Here is an 18,670-nt window from a genome sequence, read left to right on the forward strand (position 1 = left end):
TAGCGACCCTGAAAGTTTTTGAAGCAAATCATGATCCCTGATTTTTTTCAATTAGGGAACTAGATTTGGAACACCTCAGCCGATTACGGTTTTTCGGTTTGATTAGATTTAAAAAAAAAAAAAATCCTACTTACCTATTGTTTTCAAGGATGAAATTTGAAACACCTTTTTTTTTTTTTTAGGCCTAAATAGGTTAATTCCCGAAGTGATAAAATAGCCATTGCAGATGAGTTTTCCAACAGCTTGTTGCAACAGCACTGCTGAACGCCTTCATGAATTTTGAGGGCTGTAAGGTAGAGGCAATGTAGATAAATTAATAATTTGTGGAGGCAAAATTCAGCCGATATTTTTTATCCTTTATTAGCAACATTTTTGTTTTTAACTCTGCTATGACGTTTTGAGTGGAACCTTTTTGATACAGCTTTGTCTGGTATCCATCTGTCAGCATTTCCAGTAATTTAATTTGAATTAATGTCAATGTACCAACTACTGTTGTGCTTGAAACACGTGCAGGGTTCTTCTAAAATAGTGTGACAATTACAAGTGCCTTAACAATGCCAGAAGTAACTACTGAACACTCCCCGAAGTGGTCAGACTAAGCCCACAGCTAAAAGCTGATGGGGAATGGCAGGTGAGTGGCACAAATAGCCACAAGAGACAAGCACGTGTCGCGGTTGGAGAGACAAGGACTGGGATGTGGAGGTGGACAGCGAAAGAAGTTGAAAGATAGGAGGAGTTGCCAGATCGAGAAGAAATGAGATGGAATTCAAAGAAGAGAAAGGAAAGGGGGCAGTGGAATAAAAAAAAAAAGATAAAAATAGTGTGACAATTTTGTTTGCGGAGCTAGCCTAAGGGTAGTCATAGACGCTACCCGTTATCTCTGAAATGAGCAGCTTACAGGCCTTCGGATATCACGGAAATGATCGTTTCCGGTAGTGTGTCGGTGAAATCATGGAACCGAATTTTTTTTTCCCATGATTATTATATTGAGTACGACTATTCGACGGAACCTAAAATCAGTTTCCAGTAGGTTCCCATGATCACAAGGCACGGAACTGAAAAAAGGCGTTTCCCATGATTATTATATTGAGTACGACTATTCGACGGAACCTAAAAACAGTTTCCGATGGGTTCCCATGATCACAAGGCACGGAACTGAAAAAAGGCGTTTCCCATGATTATTATATTGAGTACGACTATTCGACGGAACCTAAAAACGGTTTCCAGTCGGTTCCCATGATCACAAGGCACGGAACCCAAAAAGTGGTTCCCCTGATTATTATATTGAGTACGACTATTTGACGGAACCTAAAATCAGTTTCCAATAGGTTCCCATGATCACAAGGCACGGAACTGAAAAAAGGCATTTCCCATGATTATTATATTGAGTACGACTATTCGACGGAACCTAAAATCAGTTACCAATCGGTTCCCCGTGATCACAAGGCACGGAACTGAAAAAAGGCGTTTCCCATGATTATTATATTGAGTACGACTATTCGACGGAACCTAAAATCAGTTTCCAATAGGTTCCCATGATCACAAGGCACGGAACTGAAAAAAGGCATTTCCCATGATTATTATATTGAGTACGACTATTCGACGGAACCTAAAATCAGTTTCCAATAGGTTCCCATGATCACAAGGCACGGAACTGAAAAAAGGCGTTTCCCATGAAATTTGAAACTCTATGGCCTGAGGTTAACCCCCAATTTGTTTCTGATTCACTTTAAGGGTGAGGGGTGGTGGTATTTATATCTGTGGTGTATATGTCGATTGATACACTGCATGTAGGAGTTTTAGCCACATTGTTACTTTTGCCATCTATGGGTTTAACACTCAACAGAGATTTTACAATTTTTACAATTTTTGTCTTGCCTCTACAATGTAAAAAGGCTTCAACTTTTGCGTTAAAGTTTAACTTTAACTTGCACGTTTAGATAATTTTCTTACACACTATAAGTCTTTGGTCCATAAAATTTGGTTTATATTTGCACATGTATCACAGATGTTCACCTGACAATTCACCGAAAATGTTGTTGATAGGTGACACATTCAGTGTCACGGCATTCTTGTTATTAAATTTAAAGGGACAGACCCTGCTATTTAAACTACGGCATATTTATCACTATTTAGAGCCATTTGTGATCACTGAGATCAAACATTATTTATATTGTATTGCTTAGATTATCCATTTCCGTACAACCGAGGTGTTTCTGGTCATCCTGGTCTTTCAAATACCACCAAATGCATTTTTCATGGTTTTAAAAATGCACGTGTGTCTGAGAAATAACACATGTATGTAGTCTCGTTTTAGTCTATTTTTTAAGGGTATTTCACCGTTTCAACATCACAGACTCTTGTTTCAGTCTTGTTTTAACTTTATTCAAATGTGTTACAGGTTCGTATATTAACCAAACATAGTGTCCATTTTTATGGGTTGAAACTAGGGTCTGCACCTTTAAAATAATTTGTTTAGCTTTTTAATTGAATTAAAAAAAAAATTGGTACTGTTCAGCAGAACTGTTTAAGCAGAGGTGCAGAAATGGAGAATAGTTCACTAGCCCTCTAGACCAGAACCAACTAAAACGTAACAGCCCACCAGAATGTCAACTAGTCTGCCAACCATATGGAACAAAATATTATTGTTTAACAATATTATAATATACGCTTCAAATGGTAGATATAAATTTGACTAAGACATTATTAATGACACTTGGTTGGCCAAGTGATCAACATCGTGTGGCAAACGAAATCAAAACTGGTGATCTAACAGGCGTGGTGTTATTTGTTTTTGTTACATTACATCTGTTGGTGTGATCACAAAGCCACATTTGTAAACATATTGTAGGTATTTTGCACATGGTCTGTGTCTTTGACTGTAGCCTGGCTGAGTTCTTTCAATACCATTGTGTAAAGAATAATAACAGGGTTTCTGCCTGAGGGTAAAACGGGTCTGGCACCATACCCAATTTAAAAAATGTTTTTACCGATTTTATTATTTTAAGTTAACCTTTTGACAAAATGAATGACTCTTATCATTACTGTATGATTTTCTTAGCCCTAACCCTAAACCTAACCCATCTTCTTTCTGGGGGAGGCCCCGCATAACCCCTGTTGACTGCGGCTGCATTCAGCACACACATTGTAAATATTCAATTCCATAGTGCCATACCCAAAACTTTCTTTCTGGCAGAATCCCTGAATAATGTGCTTGGGTGTCATTCAACAAATATTCCTTTTGTTTCAGGTAAAAGAGCCTGCGTTGGCTACCAGGATGGAGTGATAAAGATCTGGAATTTAGAGAAAACAACATGTGTGCATACAATCTCAGGTATGGCCATTGTTAAAGGTATGGGCGGGATGTAGCCCAGTGGTAAAGCACTCGCTCGATGTGCGGTCAGTCTGGGATCGATCCCCATTGGTGGGCCCGTTGGGGTATTTCTTGTTCCAGCCAGTGTACCACGACTGGCATATCAAAGGCCATGGTACGTACTACCCTGTCTGTGGGATGGTGCATATAAAAGATCCCTTGCTGCAAATAAAAAAGAGTAGCCCATGAAGTGGCGACAGTGGCTTTCCCTTCTCAATATCTGTGTGGTCCTTAACCATATGTCTGACGCCATATAACCGTAAAATAAAAATGTGTTGAGCGCGTTGTTAAATAAAACAATTTTCCTCCTTGTTAAAGGTATAGATTGTTTATGGAAATATTTCACATTTTTGTTTTTAGATACATTTTCTTATCGATATCTTTTTGATGTTAAATTAGACTAGTATATGTTTTTCTTCTACAGTTGGTCTGCGATCAATTCCTGTTGGTGGACCCATTGGGCTATTTCTCATTCTAGCCAGTGCATCACGACTGGTATATCGAAGGCTGCTGTATGTGCCATCCTGTCTGTAGGATGGTTCATATAAAAGATCCCTTGCTACTCATGAAAAAATTTAGCGGGTTTCCTCTTTTAAGACTATATGTCAAAATTACCACATGTTTGACCTCCAATAGTTGCTGATCAATAGATCAGTGTGCTCTAGTGGTGTCGTTACAAAAACAAACTTTTAAGCAAACATCATTTGTCTGTACCGTACCATGCTATGTGTTATGTACCCATGTCTTTTTATCCCCTCAGTCTCTTCCCAGCATTTACATTTGTCTTCCTTTCCCAGGTCCTTGTCTTCATCTGTACTGGGGGCGGGATGCAGCCCTATAGTAAAGTGCTCGCTTGATGCGCAGTCGGTGTGGGATCAATCCCTGTCGGTGGGCCCATTGGGTTATTTCTCGTTCTAGTGGTGTTGTTAAACAAACAAAAAACAAACTTTAAAAAAAAATCTTTACCACGTCATCCTGCTAGCCCTGTCCCTCCCTGCCCCTCCCTGCTCCACCCTGCTCCACCCTGCGCCTCCCTGCTTCACCCAGACTTGCTTTGCACCTTGACTCGGTTCAGCGCATCGCGTCTCACTTGTTTTAATTATTATTAGTATTTTTTTGAAGGTGCTAATGCTCACGCCTCGTCTGTTGTCAGTTTGGCCTGTCACCATGACAACGTACTCATCGTCAGTGGGGCTACAGACAACACAGCCAAGCTGATAAATACGGAAACGGGAAAGGTATATATTTTTCTTTAACTCATTGCTAGAGGCCGGGACGTAGCCCAGTCCTAAAGCACTCAACTGATGAGCCTCATTTCAACCAGTGCACCACGACTGGTATATCAAAGACTGTGGTATGTGCTTTCCTGTCTGTGGGAAAGTGCATATAAAAGATCCCTTGCTGCATTAGGAAAAATGTAGTGGGTTTCCTCTGTAGAAACAGAATTACCAAATGTTTGACATCCAGTAGCCAGTGATTAATTAATCAGTGTGCTCTAGTGGTGTCGTTAAACAAAACAAACGTCAACTGATGAGCTGTGGGTCTAGGATTGATGTCTGATGGGCTATTTGTCATTCCAGCCAGTGCACCATGACTGGTATATCAAAAGCTGTGGTATGTGCTGTCCTGTCTGGGATGGTGTATTATAAAAGAACCCTTGCTACTAATGGAAAAATGTAGCGTGTTTCCTCTCTAATAGTATATGTCAAAATTACCAAATGGTTGACATCTAATAGCTGATGATTAATAAATCAGTGCTCTAGTGGTATCGTTAAACAAAACAAACTGTAACTTTACGTCGTCATTAGGCACGACATGTAGCTTAGTTGCCCAGCACTCACCTGAGATGATCGATCCCCTGTCGGTGGGCCCATTGGGCGATTTCTCGCTCCAGCCATTGCACCACGACTGGTACATCAAAGGCCGTGGTATGTGCTATCTTGTCTATGGGATGGTGCATATAAAAGATCCCTTGCTGCTAATCGAAAAGAGTAGCCCATGATGTGGTGACAGCGGGTTTCCTCTCTCAATATCTGTGTGGTCCTTAACCATATGTCTGATGCCATATAACCGTAAATAAAATGTGTTGAGTGCGTCGTTAAATAAAAAAACATTTATTTCTTTCGCTCCAGCCAGTGCGCCACGACTGGTACATCAAAGGCTGTGGTATGTGCTATCTTGTCTATGGGATGGTGCATATAAAAGATTCCTTGCTGCTAATCGAAAACAGTACATGTAGCTTATGAAGTGACGACAGCAGGTTTCATCCCTTAATATGTGTGGTCCTTAACCATATGTCCGACGCCATATAGCAGTCAATAAAATGTGTTGAGTGCGTCGTTAAATAAACCATTTTCCTTCCTTCACCTGAGATGTGATGAGTTGTAGGATCGATTTCCCTCTTTGGACTTGGGGTTTTGTAAGATGTATGTCCAATTTTAAACATACGTTACGTTTACACTTTGTTTTATATGTTCATCTTTGACAGGTCGGATTATGGTATGTCATTGTTTGTCCGTCCATCCATCCATAAACTATTCGTTTCGGAAGCAAATCTTTCTAATCAATTCATATAGGTTCATCAAACCTTGCAGGCAAATACAACTTGGATTGTGTTGTGTTGCATACCAAAACTAGGTCACCTCGACCTACTTTTCATGACTGCACATTAAGGGAAATCCTTGTCCAGTGCATATCTTGGTTATCAATTCATATAGAATCATCATTGCCTTCTAGGGTGTATACCACCAAATCAAATCCCTTAGACGACAATAGTAACATACTCGTATGTAGCTAAAACTCCAGCAGCTTATCAATCGACATATACCCCGGATATAAATACTATTACCCATCACCCTTAAAGTGAATCAGAAAAAAATGGGGGTCAAACTGTTCATTTTAGAAATAATGGATAGTATTGATGACTACTCTACATGTAGTTCCGCACAAAATTCGAGTACTATTTTTTTTACAGGTACCCAATACATGTTTCAAGCACAAGGCTACTTGACACAGTGGTACTAGATGAAATAAAATTTCATACATTGTTTGCCCAGATGAAACCTTTTTTTTTTACAACCAACACACTCAAATTTATCACCAATCACAGGACTTGTGGTATTAACTGCTCTATCAAAAGTTGGGTGCACCTCGAACTTTGACCACAGCCTGAAGTTATTTGGTTTAGTACTACCTTTAATATAATGAAAAGTAACTGTGATTTTGTTAAAAATTTAAATGTAAAGACTTGGTTTTTGGTTTTGTCCAATTTCACACATAAGTTAAGTTCATAGGCTACTTTTTAGTCAATAGCGCTTCATTCATAGGTTTCCACTAAAATGCAGCTCTTAATACTGTTTTTAGAAAGGGTATTTTCTAGAATGATCTCATGGCACAGTTCACCGTGCATTAGAGCTGTGATGATACAGCGATACAGTATCGTATCGCGATATGAGGGCCGCGATACGATACATTGATTCAAGACAGCTGTATCGGATACATAAGAGGATACTCCCCGAGTGATACATCTGTTCTCTCATAAAATTTCATGTAGTAAATGTACATGGAGGATACTCCCCGAGTGTCTTGTGATGTCATAATTTATCAGCACGAGTTGATAAAAGTATGAAATTCAAGGCTTGCCAAGGATTTTTATACTTTTATTAAAGAGTGCCGATAAATTATGATATCACAAGACAAGAGGGGGGTGGGCTGTTTTTTATCATCCATTATCATTCTTTTCATTTGCAATAATTGTAAACAATTGTCAGTAATGTGGGTTGAATGTCACTATATTTGGCAGCGGTAGACTCGTTAACTAGCAGTGGCTTGATGTAACTAATGATGGATTTAGTGCTGAAACATACACAGTGCCATAACAAAAGAAGCGATATCTCTTAGAATATCGCAAGAGATATCGCAAGTTATAGTGCCAGCGATATCTCCTACAAAAGCCTTTGATGGATGATAAAAATACGATATATTCATGTTTGAATTTTTTAATTTTAATAAAATTGAAGCAGAATTTACAAACTTACGAACGTGCACAGTAGAGCAGTGAAAACGTAGTTTTGACGTTCGGTTGCTGGAATTCCCAAGCATTAGGTTATCATGTTTCATAAACTTGAACTAAACAGTTTAATAATTATCGATGATTTTATGAAAAGTACCCAAGTATTGGAATACGTAACTTATCACGACCTACCGTATCGTTACGGCTCTACCGTGCATGATTGAGTTTTGTTTTATTTACAGGTTGTAGCCACACTACCCTGCAGTGGCAAACCAGGTGCAGCAGCAGAGAGCGAGTCGGTAGAGGCTGTCGGCTTTTCACCAGTGTAAGATCTGAATTTAATCCAGGGGGGGGGGGGGGGGGGGGGGGGGTGGGGCAGGATTTGGCTCAGTCAGTACTCGCCTGAGGTGCTTGGGTCATAGGATTCGGGAGACACCTTTTTTTTCTTCTCTTTTTTTTGTGGGGGGGGGTCTAACCAGTGCCACAAGTTAGCAATATCGGAGACTGTGGTATGTGCTGTCCTGTCTGTGAGAAAGAATATATATGAGGGATTCCTTGCTGCTAGTAAAGCATTAAAACATTTTATAGCGGGTTTTCTCTAAGACTGTATATCAATTAGTAGATGTTTGATGATTTGCCCTAGTGGTGTCGTTAAACAAAAACAAACTTTGAATTATCTCTTCTTCTTTTTTAACCAGACATCTCACAATAAATTAGTAAAGATTAAATGTAGATCCAAAAAGTAAGTTTATTTTGTTTTGTTTAACAACACCACTAGAGCACATAGATTCATCGGCTATTGTGTCAAACATTTGGTAATTAGGACTCGTCATCAGCAGCAACCTGTTACATTTTTCTTAATGTAGCATGGGATATTTTATATGCACTTTCCAACAGACAGGCAAGCACACATCACAGCCTTTGACCAGTTGTGGTGCACTGCTACGAAGGAGAACAAACCCGATCACTTGAATGGATCTACTGAGATGGTTTGATCCTGCGACACAAGCAACTTAGGCGAGCGCTCAACCAACTGAACTAAATTCCACCTCGCTCCCCAAAAACGTAAAGGAGTCAAATCAAGTTCTAAGGATTATTGAAGCTTAAACCTAAATTAAAAAAAATATATAGCAGAAATAAATAACAAAAAAACACAACAAATTAATTCTGATAAAAAAGAAAAGAAAAGAACATCGAGAGAGATCTTTATGAGTATTCTTGGTCATCAAATGGTAACAGTATACCTTTGTACAACATCCAGTAGCTGATTTTCCTTTGTGTTGTGGTATTAATAAGAGTTTGTTACTTGGGATTCTTGTTTTCAGAATGCCGTGGGTGGCTACAGGAAATTTGACTGGGGAGTTAGAGATCTGGGATCTTTCATCTCACATTGTGAGACAACGTTGTCACCACGAGGTAAGCACCTGATTGATTCGATTTGTTAATTATAAGACATTAAACAAGCTTCCATTTCGTGTCATGTTCATGTCCCCAGTAAAATAATTTTAAATTGTCACAAGCTTGAGAGAATGATGATGATAATTATTTCGTAAGGGATAGGAAATGGCAGCAGGTTTAATATCCTATTTATTGCCCATTAATCGATTTCAGTTTATATCACTAGACTCAGTTGATTAATGTTCCTGGCAAGGTCGTAGTGTACTAATCATATGACGTCGAAGTGTTACATCCCACTTGGCGTTCTAGTGGGAGGTAACACTTTGATATGTACCAAGATATTTGTAACCATATGGGTAATAATATTAGTTTAATCCATACACAGGGGCAGAATGTAGCCCAGTGGCAAAGCACTTGTTTAATGTGTGATTGATCCCTGTTGGTGGACCCCATTGGGCTATTTCTTGTTCCAGTCAGTGTTCCACAATGGGTGAAGTGAAATGTCGTATGAAAATCAGACATGGAATTGTTAAGTGATTGTGGGGGGTTTTTTCCGTTGCAGCGCGGTATTGTGAAGCTGATGTGGGATAAGGAATCGCCGTTTGTGTACACAGCCAGCCTTGATGGTCAACTCCAGTTGTGGGACGCGCGGAACGGGGAAATCATAAAACAGTGGAAAGGGCACACGGCAGAAATTCTAGATTTTGATATATCATTGTAAGAATTTTATACATTATTATCTATAAATGTTCATCTCGATACCAGTTTAAAACAATTACAATTTAATTTTAAATTTTTTTTTTTTTTTTTTTTTACATTTAATTTTTAAAAATTATCTATGAATGTTCATCTTGATACGTTAAAAAATAATAAATTAATATAAAAATTTTTTTAAATTGCTTAATTAAAAAAAAAAAAAATTTAAGCACTAAATTAATAATGCATTTTACATTACTATGACAGGTTCCTGTGTTCAGAGGGTTGCGTTTTAGAATTTAGAAAATCCGGGACCGTGAAACTTGGCTGGTTTTGACAGAATTCTGGTTTCTTCAGGGTCCAGTTTATCAGGGCTTCTAGATTTGTTAAAAAGTCATGTACTAGCCATTATTAAAAATTCAGTGGCCCTACTTTAAATAAATACAATTTTACTAATAGTAATAGTTGGATATGTCAGCTAATGTAAAAAGGAGATAGAGCTTAAAACCCCTTACATTTGGAGGATGAGTGGGTGGGCAGGATATTCATATTTTACTAAATAGACTTAAATGCAGCATAATTTTGACAACTTTTTTCATTAGCCATTGGGCAAGGCGATAGAAGTTATTTATTAGCCCAACATTGAATATCACTAGTCATCAGGGCCTCCCTTAGAATCTCAATTTTTTTCTCTTTTTTTTTATTGCAGAAAATAGCATACACATCTCAGGGTTTAGTTTGTATAGTGTTTTATCTGTTTATAAAAAGTAATTTTGATCAGGGTACGGCCCTGGTCATGGGGATCGGGGCTACCATAATCTAGAAGCCCTGTCTTTATGCAAATTTCATCGTATTTACTGTATAATACTTTATTTTAAAACTTTTTTTTTTCTTCTTACAGCAAAGGGCACATCATAATAACCACGTCGGAAGACAAGACAGCCCGGGTTTTTCCATCTGCTACTTCTGGAAAATCCTGATTGGACAATTCTCTTACAAGTTGAAAAACTGTCGTGTTCCGGATTGGTTGATGGGTGCATCTAACTTATTCTGATTGGTTGAATGGCTTGTCTGACTTCAGTTGAGCTTTTGTTGTCGCACTGCAGAACTTAGCAGGATCTGTTGTGATTGGTCAATTTGGACATAAAGCTTATTGTGATTCGTCGATTGGTTTTATCTGGCTTATTCTGATTGTTTGGTGGGTTGGCTCAGTGGATGCAGCTCAATGATGGATGGGTATTGATGGATTGATTTCCTTTCATGGCACCATGATGACTGTGGTCCATGCCAATCACTGTTCCGCAAGAGTGATCAATTCTATCCTGTCCAAAAAAAGTAAATAATAAAGTTAAAATGTGTGTGCAATATTTATGGGCATATGGGTTGAAATTTTAGTGGGGGGAAGGGCATCAGAAAGAATTTACCCTTATTTTTCTCAATGTAAAATTCTGTCTTTACTACCATATTTCTCCAAGTACAATTCTTTGCTCAGAAGAATTTTTTTATTACTTTCGGTGTTGACCCCACCCAACAACTTTCGGAGTTTCTTTCATTACATTACTAACCTTAAAGTCTTAGAAATTGATGAATAATAATATTTTTATTAATAATTTTTAGATAAATGATAGTAAGAGAAGTGCTGTTGACAATTTTGTCAAGTGCATGAACTGTAGAGTTCAATTTCAAAATATTCCAGACCCATAACCACCTAGTAGAGACACGTATGGTCTGTTTTGTTTTTATTATCATTATTATGCACCCTCAAATTATTTTCTGCCAGAGAGTGACCAAGAGTGTCTTTTTAGGTGCTTTGTGAAATTTTTTACTGCATGGTTCAAAACAAGTTACAAAATATAGGCCAAATAAATAATAATATAAAAAATTATTCTGTTACAAGGTGTTGGCATTGTGGCATGTTCTTAAACTTTATGATTTAAAGGCATATTGTTACAGACCACTGACCTATTTAATGGTCTAACAAAGTATTACCTGAACAAATATAATTTGATTTGTCCCTAAATGTACTTTATTCAGCCATCCTCATAACCACCATATTAATATGACATTTTGTAAAAATATTTGAATTATGGCAATGGTCCATAATTCAAAAACTAAAATTGCCAGAGAGGTATGACATGGATTTCACTCCATCATGGTTCAGTTAAGGTGATGCGATAGCTAGATTTGGTTTCCAACAATTACTGTAATTTTTTTTATTTATTTATTATCCATTTTTAGAGAAATAAGGTCCTTAAATCTGTGACAGTATGCCTTTAAACAATTTAGTCAACAAAATGGCAAGTATTATAATCATATATGTATAAATGTATAACATATTCTAGCCAGATGACACATTTCGGTAGATTTAATTAATGCATGCACGCGTGCGCACAAACAAAAATCTAAAATAATGACACAAGCAAAGAATTGCCAAAAAACAACCTGCCCTTTATTAATTTGGTTGATTTTGTTACGGCCCTTTATATATTATTGAAATGATGAAAATGTCATGGTTATTACATATGAACATGTCACATGTTGAATAAAGAAACATTATTATTGTTGTAAATTGTTGGTATCTCATTTGTTTACATTTCAGGATTTAAATTTCCAAATGCTGTGCATTTCGAACACCTTCTTTGTGGTGAAAAAAGGGTGTACTCTGACCAGGTTTAGTGGGTATTTATTTAAAACTACATGTAATATCCCTACAGATAAGAGTTAAAGTTTGTTTTGTTTAACAACACCACTAGAGCAGCTTGATTAATCATCGGCTATTGGATGTCAAACATCTTGTAATTCCGACTCGGTCATCAGATGAAACCCACTACATTTTTCCATTAGCAGCAAGGGCTCTTTTATATGCATTTCCTACAGACAGGACAGCACATACCATGGCCGTTGACCAGTTGTGAGAGACTTGACCAGTTGTGTGTGTGAGAGATAGAGAGACAGACATAGAAACAAATGAGCTAGATTTCGTCGTCGGTTACAATTAAAGCTGCATCCTAACCGTACATGTGCGATGCGAAAAGATGTGTACCACATGAAAAGATTTATCTGTCGCGCCATATGCGATACAGCGATTGAAATCAATTATTTCTAACATAATCGCTCGCATCCAGTTAGGATACAGCTTAAGAGTGGCAGACAAGACTTGAAAGTGTTGTTACAAAAATAATTGAAACGTAACACTAGCTTATATCATGGCAAATAAAAAATGGAAGTCATTTGAAAACGGGCATTGTTTATTAAATGATAACAAAATATACATTGGTTTATGATAAAAAAAACATGTTGTGCAATACAATGTATATAACAATTCATATTGGGGCTATTCCAGAAATTGTTATGGGGGTTGGGTAGATGGCTGTGTTTTAATACTAACTACCAACTGAATAAAATTAAATAATTTGCTATTAATCTAACAATATATACTGACGTCCAAAAGAAACTATACCAAGAAAAATTTATTTAATTTCCTTTGTAATTTGGATAATGGCAATAAAATGGTGGTTCAATATCTTTCTGCTTTTATGGAATAAAATTTTGTTCCCAACATGCCAAAACACCAGTCTCATTATATATATGTTTTAAACATGCCATATATTTTGGTTTTCTTCAGTAGTCTCTCGGAGTATTGTTTCTTTTGGACGTCAGTATATTTGAATATACACTGGAGTAAATAAAAGAGGATCAACATGTCTGCAGGTAACTGTGCAGGGCTGGGTTTAGACTGGCTAGCAAAGTTTTTATGGAGGATAGGTCATGCTCCCCCCAAAAATAACATTTAAAAAAAAGGAAATATGTTTGGAGCAGAGTTGGGTTTTGACCCCCAAACCCCCTCCACCACTGCACATGCTACCCAATCAGAAATAAAAAACAACAAAGAATAATTTAAAACTCAGCAGACCCATCTGGTACAAAACAAGAAGAAAACTGAGCTGTCTACCCTCTCCACCCCCCCACCCCCCCCCCCCAAAAAAATTGTTTTCAGGAACAGCCCTCAATACACAGCAGTATATACTATATGTTGGGTTAGTCATTAAACGTGTCAGCAGTTTTATCCATGGACATAATAATCATTATAAATTTGCATAATATAGTAATTAAAATATAGCAATTATTATAATAGTATAATTATACATGATTATATAGTAGTACAAAATGTATAGAAATAAAAACTTATTTTCAGCAGTTGAAAAGTGGACGGTTGATTGACAATAAATACACAGTAGAACAAAAATTTGTAAACCCAATACACAACGTATAATAAACTGTAAAAACAGCACTAGACAAATGAGACATACATGGAGATTATTACACGAGCTAGTGTGTCGTACTGATTTTTGTATTGCCAGAGTGAGAGCGAGGATAATACATGAATCCTGACACGAGTTTCGTAAAATCAGTACGATTCACACGCGAGTGTAATAATTTCTTTATTATTCACATTATCCGTAATGTGTTTTTACGAATAACAAGGACCATGTCAAAACGTTTCTAACGTAACTAGAAGGAAACGACGGAATGACATCATTTTGGTAATCGATTACACAGAGAAGACTGGAGACATAACGTTATGTTATAACGTCACTTCCCAAAATGACGTCATTCATGTGCACGTGAAATCATGACGTCATACTGGTTATATTTCCCTGAATATCTTGAACCATGTGGATAATAAATGTATTTATGTGTAGGATAAATATTTGTGATAAATGGCACTTTTGTTTCCTTCAAAATAATTTAGTTTTCTGTAATTTATTTTAAATTAATGTTAAAATTATCAATGTCTTTTGAAATTTTTTTGCCTATTTTTACCCTTTTCAGTTTAAAATGTCCATTTTGTGTAGCTGGAGAACCTGCAATTTCTGTGCACCAATTAATTTTTTACTCCAACCCCCCCCCCCCCCCCCCCCCCATCCCCTTATTTTAGGCTACATAGAGTTCTGACATGAACTTTATAGTACAATACACCGTAATGTATTTTTGCGTGTTTACAAACTATTTGACTGGTACCATCATCTTCAGTGATATCACATTCATCTAGCATTAGGCATAAAAACTAGTCTAGCATTAGGCATAAACTGTCACTTTAACTGTATACCTACATGTATAGGTAATGCAAACAAAAAACAAAACCATATTTTACATTACAATGTTGCCACAGTAATAATCCCCTTCCCATGGCGTCTTGATCTTTGGTTGCCTGTATCATGTTTTTACCAGGGGATTTTTTTTTATTAAACTTTGAAAATCAAATCAATGTCAAGTTTCTTTTTTTGAAGAGTATATTTGTGATTTAGAGAGGAAGGAAGGAAATGTTTTATTTAACGACGCACTCAACACATTTTATTTACGGTTATATTGCGTCGGACATTGTTAAGGACCACACAAATATTGAGAGAGAAAACCCGCTGTCGCCACTTAGTGGGCTACTCTTTTTGATTAGCAGCAAGGGATCTTTTAAATGGACTATATCCCACAGACAGGATAGTACATACCACGGCCTTTGTTACAGCAGTTGTGGAGCACTGACGGGAATGAGATGATTTAGAGAGAGACTATTTTATCAATAATTAACATACAAACATACATCTACATACATGTATGCAGTGTGCATTTAAACCATTAGTGTAGACTAAAACATTGACACGGTGCCAAAAAACTATCTAAATTGTATCACTGTATAGCAGCAATGTGTCCATCTTTGTCACATCTCTCACAACTCCCTCACTCAATTTTCTCCCTCTCTCCTCTCTCTCTCTTTCTCTCCCTTAAATATTTCATTTCAACTATTTTCGTGCTTATATTCAATTAAGGTTCAAGCACGCTGTCCTGGACACACGGCTATCTGGGCTGTCTGTCCAGGACACTGGGTTAGTTGTTAGTGAGAGAGGAGAGAGTGTAGTGGTCTTACACTACCCATTGAGTCATTAAAACTCATTCTGGGTGGAAGTCAGTACCAGGCTGCAAACCCTGTACCTACCAGCCTTATGTTTGATGGCTTAACCACGACGCCACCGAGGCCGGTCTGATTAAACAAACCACATTGCCAAAACAATATCTTAAGGGAGATAATTTACCAATTTAAAAAAAAAAAAAATTGGTTATTCTACACATCTTGTAAATTATTATTTCTTTTAAAAATTGTCTGGCCATAAAATATATTCGTATTTTGTTGAATTAAAAATAAATTCAAATGCAAAATAGAATATAATGTAAAAATATTGCAAGTATAATCATTATTAACATTATGACAAGTCACAGTATAAACAATTATCTAAATGAAAAATGGCACATTGTAGAAAATATATATCAAATATATATCAAAATATATCAATATACATGTATCACAGTTGGATTTTAAACATTACATATTAAATATTTTCTTTCTTGCATAACAAATGATTATGCATTGAACACAACTGAAGAAGATGTACGTAATGGAGTAGGCGTGTTCACATTGAATGTATGCTGCAAATGTGTTTAACATAAGTAAGATTTATTATATAACATTTAGTGAAATATCTTAAAATATCAGTGAAATAAAGTGTTATCAGTCACTCGGTGATGATCACACATTTTAAGAGTGAAAATTTCACTCTAAAATGTGTTACCGTCACTGTAGAAAGTGTTATCGTCACTGTAAGAAAGCCGGAACTATTTCGCTGCTGGCATTTTAAAAATAAAAGCAAATTGCCAAAAGTTATATAATAAATAGAAAATTTCATGTTTTTTGTCAAATATGATTTATATCTCATCTCGTGAAATTTGCAATCGGATCACACTCGTCGCGCTTGGTGACTCGTGAGATATAATATAAATCATATTTGACAGAAAACATGAAATATTCTCTATACATGTATGTCTAACTTTTAGAAAGACAACACAGCGACTTTCAAATGGGTTTTTTTCCCATAGTGCTCCAGTGTTAGTCAAACCGACAGCATAATAATGTAAATCATAAAATATCAGCGATTAAAAAATTTAGCGCAATCCAAAAAAGTTACATATTACCGTAGCGACAGAAAACTTCAGTGAGAATGGCGTATCAGACATTCAAAAACAAATTAAACTGAAGCTGTAGGATCTGCTGAAAGATCTATTTTGACGTTATGCAGCTTACAGACAGCTTAAATTTAATACAAAAATTGCAGCAATCTGCATGCTAATAAAATGTTGTTTTCTATATGTACACTTTAATCAATAGCACGTAATCTATTGTGACATTATGCAGACAGCTTAAATTTAATACAAAAATTGCAGTAATCTGCATGCTAACAAACTAGTTATTTTCTATATGTACACTTTAATCAATAGCATGTACATGTAACCATTGTTGTATGTTCCGTTAATCATTGCCAAAACAATTGTGGAACAGTGTATTTTTTGTCTCTTTTAAATTTAGTGTCATGAAATATTAGCGTTTTGTATGACCTCGCTAAATTAGCTCATATTTTATGCTCGCTAACATTTCCCGATTTACATGTACAGTATTTGAATCTCATTTTTGGGAGAAGCTTTATAATTGTGACTGGAAATAACCTGTCCTACAATACCAATTCCAAACCTATGACATTTAAGGAGGGAGTATGTAGTAATGGTCGCCTGCAATAACAATTACAGTGAAACTCATTTAAAGGCATATTGTCACAGACCACTGACCTATTTAATGGTCTAACAAAGTAATACCTGAACAAAAATAATTTGATTTGTCCCTAAATGTACTTTATTCGACCATCTTCATAACCACCATACTCCATTTATTAATGTTATTTTGTAAAAATAATTGAATTATGGCAATGGTCATTTAACTCAATCCAACAAAGGTGCAATGATCCTGGATACTCGAGTTTGTTGCCCAACTCAAGCAGATGACATCTCTATTATTTCTCCTACTCCATGTGACATGCAAAATATGATTTCAATATGTGAGCGATATAGCGCTAAATGGCGTTTTACATTCTCTGCTTCTAAAACACAAGTTGTTGACTTCTGTAAGGATCCGGATACAAAACTTATTCTGTATGGAAAGGAATTGCCATGTTCAACAACCATAAAACATGTTGGCAGTAAATTACAAAGGTCTTTAAATAATTGGGACAACACTCGAGACTTGCAAAACTAAAATCCACCGCCATGTCTCTAGTTCAGGCTGACTGTCACTGCCGTGGAATTAATCCTGTAAATACAAATGAACTATTGGTGTTAGAAAGAGCATATAGATTTGTAATAAAGATTATCCAGGGTTTTCCTAAAAGAACACGAACCGATTTTTGTCTTGAACTTCTTGGCAGTATATCCCTTGAAGAACATATAGATAGAAACAATTTATACTATTTAGGACATCTTTTGTGACTTGTGGACTTACAAAATAGCAATCACTCGACTATTAAGTTTTAAAAATCAGTGTGTTCGTTCAAATATTTGCTTTGCAGCAGATATATAAGCAATTCTTTGTAAATATAATCTATTGCATCACCTCAACAAATCAGTATTCTCTAGTAAGCATATTTGGAATAGAATTGTAAGAAAACATGTTTTAGAATTTGAGGAAAATAACTGGCAATTACGAATTTCTTTAAACCCCCGATACAACACATTTTCTAAAAATCCATGCCAATCTTGAAGTACATAGAGCTTGGTCAGTTGCAAGGTCAAATCCATCACTAAAGGAGCAAGGCCAAACTCAGTACACGGTATTTGTACGTTATGTACTAGTAACTATTCTGATCTTTTTACACACGTCATGACTAGTTGTTCATACTTAACAACAACCAGAGATACATTCTGGACAACGCGTCTTGATATCTGTCCTATTGACCTCAGTGTAGAATTACATAACTGCCCCGATGGTATTTTTATTACAAAACTCCTGTCCTGTAAACCTCCAATAAATATTGATGATGAATCATCTACGTTATATAGTGAAACTGTCATACACTTCATTTATAAAATAACGCACATATATTACGTTAACAATATGAAGACCAATACTGTAGACCGTCACGACCATCAGTTCTTGTGCAAATGTGCAGATCTTTATAGCCGTGTGTTGTGTGTGAGAGAGAAAATGGCAGGATGGCGAGTGAATTTATATGAGCGTGATTGCATGATTCTGATCAATCAACAACCCTTTTAATGTAATTCTCTCACCATGCGTTTATTCCCATGCCACTGTTTAT

The 18,670-nt window shown here is 36.5% G+C and overlaps 1 protein-coding gene across 1 annotated transcript in view; it reads left to right on the forward strand.

Moving 5' to 3' along the window:
- LOC121387052 (angio-associated migratory cell protein-like) overlaps positions 1-11,250 on the forward strand; it is a 29,151-nt gene extending 17,901 nt beyond the window's left edge. Inside the window, exons 6-11 of the mRNA XM_041518064.1 lie at positions 3,251-3,334; positions 4,496-4,611; positions 7,628-7,710; positions 8,711-8,801; positions 9,346-9,500; positions 10,381-11,250. Coding sequence (XP_041373998.1) covers positions 3,251-3,334; positions 4,496-4,611; positions 7,628-7,710; positions 8,711-8,801; positions 9,346-9,500; positions 10,381-10,459 — 608 coding nt within the window. The 3' untranslated portion in view covers positions 10,460-11,250. The remainder of the gene's footprint in view (positions 1-3,250; positions 3,335-4,495; positions 4,612-7,627; positions 7,711-8,710; positions 8,802-9,345; positions 9,501-10,380) is intronic.
- Positions 11,251-18,670: the final 7,420 nt, after the last annotated feature.

Source organism: Gigantopelta aegis, chromosome 13 (assembly GCF_016097555.1).
Source record: "Gigantopelta aegis isolate Gae_Host chromosome 13, Gae_host_genome, whole genome shotgun sequence".
In the NCBI taxonomy this organism is placed as follows: Eukaryota; Metazoa; Mollusca; class Gastropoda; order Neomphalida; family Peltospiridae; genus Gigantopelta; species Gigantopelta aegis.